This window comes from Nomascus leucogenys, chromosome 21, assembly GCF_006542625.1.
Source record: "Nomascus leucogenys isolate Asia chromosome 21, Asia_NLE_v1, whole genome shotgun sequence".
Taxonomy (NCBI): Eukaryota; Metazoa; Chordata; class Mammalia; order Primates; family Hylobatidae; genus Nomascus; species Nomascus leucogenys.
In genome coordinates this window covers 22881629-22887047 of record NC_044401.1, presented here as the reverse complement: position 1 = coordinate 22887047, position 5419 = coordinate 22881629, and the positions used below count along the sequence as shown (strand labels likewise).

The following is a 5419-nucleotide window of genomic DNA, read 5'->3' as shown; positions in this document are numbered from 1 at the left end:
GTTTATTGGATGGAAAGCTATCTAAAATAGAAATGCCAGGGAAGTTGGAAGAATCAGCTACAAAAATGGGCAGGAACAGAATGAAATAAGACAGCCAGTCAACAGCCCAAATCATGTCCCAACACTAGCTCAACAAAAGCTCCCGTTGTCATGGGTGAAATTTCAAATGCCACAGCTCACACTGTCAGTTCCATTGTTGTGTGCAGATGCTTTTGTCAGAGTCTTGATATTGCTGCTTTGGCTGCTTTTGTATCAAAAATTCTCTTTGATCCCTGTTCCTTTGTTTTTCACCTTCCAAATTCCAAATCTATGTTGGTGGGTCTGGCTGGCCAAACCTAGTCAAGTAGCCTCACTCTAGGTGCAAGAAGGATGGAAAAGTAAGTTTCTAGCTCTAGAATGGGTAGTATTCTCTCTCAGCCACCAAGATTCATGTGGTAGAAAAGAGGACCAGGTGCTGGCCATCTAATAAATGACATGTAAAGTGGATACACTTTATAACCTGTTTAATATAATTTAAATGTATTGCCTTTCTGTTCCTCTTTTATGTTTGATACACTCTCCAATGCATAGGACATCTATAACTATGCCTTAAACTCCCCCCAATGCCTCTCATATCATTATTTTTATTAAGTTCTAGTAGAGTCACAACTCTAAGTACATCTCACCTGGGTGTTCAGAGAATGCTCCTTCCCCATATCTGCCAACGAACCTGAGTTCTCAATCTCATTTTGAATCACCAAATGACTCCTCTTTATTTCAGTGACTATTCTCTTCCCATCTAATATGTCATAGAGCCCTGTTGACTCTACATTCTGAATTCTTTTCAATCTATTTCTTTGTCTTCATCATCACTTCCTTATCACACATGAAGTAAGTACTTTGCATGCATTTGAATCACATGAATAGCACTTTCTTAAAAATACATATTCCTAGACCTCATTCTTGAACTACAGAATTTAATAGTAATCCCTCATGTTCTATATTTTGGTAAGAAAGTTCCCCAGGCAATTCTGATATGTAATCTGGCTTGGGATTCCTTTGCAATAGAAACAGCTTCCAGATTAGTATCTCTGACTGCAGTTTCCCTTCCTTGCAGTCTATTTTCTATAACACCAATTATTTAACTTAAAATACATCTTACATGCCACTGTCTGTCTTAAAATTTTAAATTCATGACTATTTCCTGAAAAATAAAGTTCAAAGTCCTTCACATGGCTTTTAATTCTTTTTGCATTTCTGACCTTATGAAAATCTTTTCCCTTGACTTTGTATCCATGTCTCAGACACAGAAATTTTGTGCCATACTCCAGTGTCCACATAAATTAATCACATCTATAGAATGCCTCTCTTTTTGCTTAAATATGTTTATTCATGCACATTCTATTATTGGGCAAAATTCATCCCCGATATTTCACATAGGTTCTTTTCTATTTTCCCTAAGTGTCAGCCGGTCTGAGAAATAAAGGGACAGAGTACAAAAGAGAGAAATTTTAAAGCTGGGTGTCCAGGGGAGACATCACATGTCAGCAGGTTCCGTGATGCCCCTGAGCTGTAAAACCAGCAAGTTTTTATTAGTGATTTTCAAAAAGGGGAGGGAATGTATGAATAGGGTGTGGGTCACAGAGATCACATGCTTCACAAGGTAATAAGATATCACAAGGTAAATGGAGGCAGGGTGAGATCACAGGACCACAAGACTGGGTGAAATTTAAATTGCTAATGAAGTTTCAGGCATGCATTGTCATTGATAACATCTTATCAGGAGATAGGGTTTGAGAGCAGACAACTGGTCTGACCAAAATTTATTAGGCGGGAATTTCCTTGTCCTAATAAGCCTGGGAGCACTACGGGAGACCGGGGCTTATTTCATCCCACAGCTGTGACCGTAAAAGACAGCCACCCCCAAAGCAGCCATTTTAGAGGCCTCCCCTCAGGGACACATTCTCTTTCTCAGGGATGTTCCTTGCTGAGAAAAAGAATTCAGCGATGTTACTCCCATTTGCTTTTGAAAGAAGGGAAATACAGCTCTGTTCCGTCTGGCTCACCAGCAGTCAGAGTTTAAGGTTATCTCTGTTGTTCCCTGAACATTGCTGTTATCCTGTTCTTTTTTCAAGGTGCCCAGATTACATGTTGCTCAAACATACATGCTCTACAAACAATTTGTGCAGTTAACACAATCATCACAGGGTCCTGAGGTGACATACATCCTTCTCAGCTTGTGAAGATGATGGGATTAAGAGATTAAAGTAAAGACAGGCAGAGGACATCACGAGGGTGTTGATTGGGGAAGTGATAAGTGTCCATTAAATCTTCACAATTTATGTTCAGAGATTGCAGTAAAGAAAGATGTAAGAAATTATAAAAGTATTAATCTGAGGAACTAATAAATGTCCATGAAATCTTCACAATTTATGTTCTTCTGTCATGGCTTCAGGTGGTCACTCTGTTCAGGGTCCCTGACTTCCCACAACATTCTATAAACTCAAATAATTGCATTTTTCCACCTCTTCAATTCCCCTACTATAGTTTTCATCAGCACAGTGTAATAAATACATGAAGAGGACATTCTGATGAGTGTATGATTTTATTTTAATTCCTCTCCTCCAGTATTCACTTTATAAATCCTTATTGAATATTCTTTTTATATTTATTTCAGTTCACTCAGGGTACATCCAATGAGGACATGGATGAGGAAAATGCAACATTGCTGACAGAGTTTGTTCTCATAGGACTTACATATCAATCAGAGTGGAAAATAGCCCTGTTCCTGGCATTCTTGGTAATATATCTCATCACCATCATGGGAAATCTTGGTCTGATTGCTGTCATCTGGAAAGACTCACACCTTCACATTCCAATGTACTTATTCCTTGCGAGTTTAGCCTTTGTGGATGCTTGGTTATCATCCTCAGTGACCCCTAAGATGCTGATCAGCTTCTTAGCTAAGAGTATGATGATTTCTCTCTCTGAATGCAAGATACAATTTTTTTCCTTTGGAGTCAGTGCAACCACAGAATGTTTTCTCTTGGCAACAATGGCATGTGATCGCTATGTAGCCATATGCAAACCTTTACTTTATCCAGTAATTATGACAAATGGACTGTGCATCCGGCTATTATTCTTGTCATTTATAGGTGGCTTTATTCATGCCTTAATTCATGAAGGTATTTTATTCAGATTAACCTTCTGTAATTCCAACATAATACATCACTTTTACTGTGACATTATCCCATTGTTAAAGATTTCCTGTACTGACCCTTCTATTAATTTTTTAATGCTTTTTATTTTGTCTGGTTCAATACAGGTATTCACTATTTTGACTGTTCTTGTCTCTTATACATTTGTCCTATTTACAATCTTAAAAAAAAATTCTGTCAAAAACCTAAGGAAAGCCTTTTCCACCTGTGGAGCCCATCTCTTATCTGTCTTTTTATACTATGGCCCCCTTCTCTTCATGTATGTGCACCCTGCATCTCCACAAGCAGATGATCAAGATATAGTGGAGTCTCTATTTTACACTGTCATAATTCCTTTCTTAAATCCCATTATCTACAGCCTGAGAAATAAGCAAGTCATAGATTCACTGACAAAAACATTAAAAGGAAATGTTTAGATCTCATACTGGAATGTATTCTCTATTTAAAGTCACGTAATCATGCAGGCTAGATGTCAGTATATGTTAGTGTACGTTTAAAGTTTTTTGCAATTACAATTGTCCTAACTTTTTAACGACTCAAGTCATTAGTATCTAACAAATTCCTTAAGATATTTGTATATATTATTGAAAAGCATACAAGAAAATTTTGTCAACTGTTCATGACATACTAGATTACAGCAGAAAAAAATCAAAACATTTTACAGGTTTCTTGCTCTTTAATGTGGCTTCATAAATGGATCAAGTGCTACAATAGTAGATCCTTTAATAACAACTTGAGTATGATGTCTTTGTTACTAATATAGGTTTATAAACTGGAGATTCATAGCACACTTCCTCCATAGAACAAGTTTGTGTTTGCATGAACCCAAGCAAATCTCACGAATTCAGCTAACCATCACAAAGTGTTTTATTCCACTTTATTGGGAAACGGTTAATTTCTTTTCTTGTAGAGATTCAATTCACATATCATAGACAGAAATGAACAGAAATAGGAAACTATGAGAGGATTCTCTTAGTTCAGTGTGCTTCTGTGAGTGAGGAGAGGCCAAGTGCTTCTCCCTGTTTGTGATGCCTTCTAAGAACATTTCCAGCTGTGTTTGTATGTTTGTTGGCAGTCTGAAAACCTTTACTAATTCAGAAAGCTAACAGATTAGACTTAATAATTAAGTTGAAATGAGTGCAGAGAAAAAAAAAAAACAGAAGTGGCAGAATAAGAATTAAGTGGTCTAAATTTTCCCTGAATTAAAAAGAAAGGAACCTTGTAAGATCAAGAAATCAGTGATATTTATAGGTTATATTACCAGGAATATAGTGTAATTATATTACATGTAATTATAATGTAATTATATTGTAATGTAATTATAATGTAATTATATTCCTTGACAATGAGCAACTTTATGCCTTTGCAGGGACATGGATGGAGCTGGAGGCCATTATCCTTAGCAAACTAACACAGGAAGAGAAAAACAAATAACACATGTTCTCACTTAGAAGTGGGGACTAAATGATGAGAACTTTATATTATAAAAGTATAGCTAGTCCAGGCTGGGCAACATAGGAAGACCCCATCTCTAAAACAAAAATTTAAAACTAGTCGTGCATGGTTGTGTGCACCTGTAGTCTCAGCAAGTTGGGAGGCTGAGGCAGGAGGATCCCTTGAGTCCAGAAGGTGGAGGCTGCAGTGAGCTATGATCATGCCACTGCACTCCAGCCTAGGCAACAGAGTGAGACACTGTTTCAGGAAAAAAAGCACAGATAAAGTTATTATATATTATGTCATACTGCACAGAGGGTAATAGAAAAGACATGAAAATGAGCAAGTGTTTGGATATTCTGTTGCTGAAAAGTCCTTGATAGCTTTCCCCAAACTCAATGTTCTTTAAATATAATTAGTGATTCATCTTTAGGTCATCCTTGCCCTTATTCTCCTCACACTTGAAATTCTGTAAGTTCATGCTGGTACCACTCAGGTCTCCACCCCAAAACATACTCAGCTATGTGTTTTGCAAAACTCAAGTTTCTTATCTTTTTCATCTGGCTCTTACTGTCTTACCTTCTAAGCACTGTAGCCAGATAATTTTTCATAAACAAGACTCTCATTGAATCATATTCCTCTTCAATTAATGGATTGTCATTGCTACCAGATTATATGCATATAAGGTATAGGTTCCTAGAGCTGAATAAAGTCGTGTACTGCATAATGACATTTTGATTGCCTATGGAATGGTGGTGCCATAAGATTACAATGGAGCTGAAAAATTT

At 37.0% G+C, this 5419-nt stretch overlaps 1 protein-coding gene across 1 annotated transcript; it reads left to right on the top strand.

The window, feature by feature from the left end:
* Window positions 1–2677: 2677 nt before the first annotated feature.
* LOC100584694 (olfactory receptor 5H8) lies at window positions 2678–3613 on the top strand. The gene has a single exon (XM_012501005.2). It carries the CDS (start codon window positions 2684–2686, stop codon window positions 3611–3613), a length of 930 nt encoding a protein of 309 aa, XP_012356459.1. The 5' UTR covers window positions 2678–2683.
* The last annotated feature ends 1806 nt before the right edge of the window (window positions 3614–5419 follow it).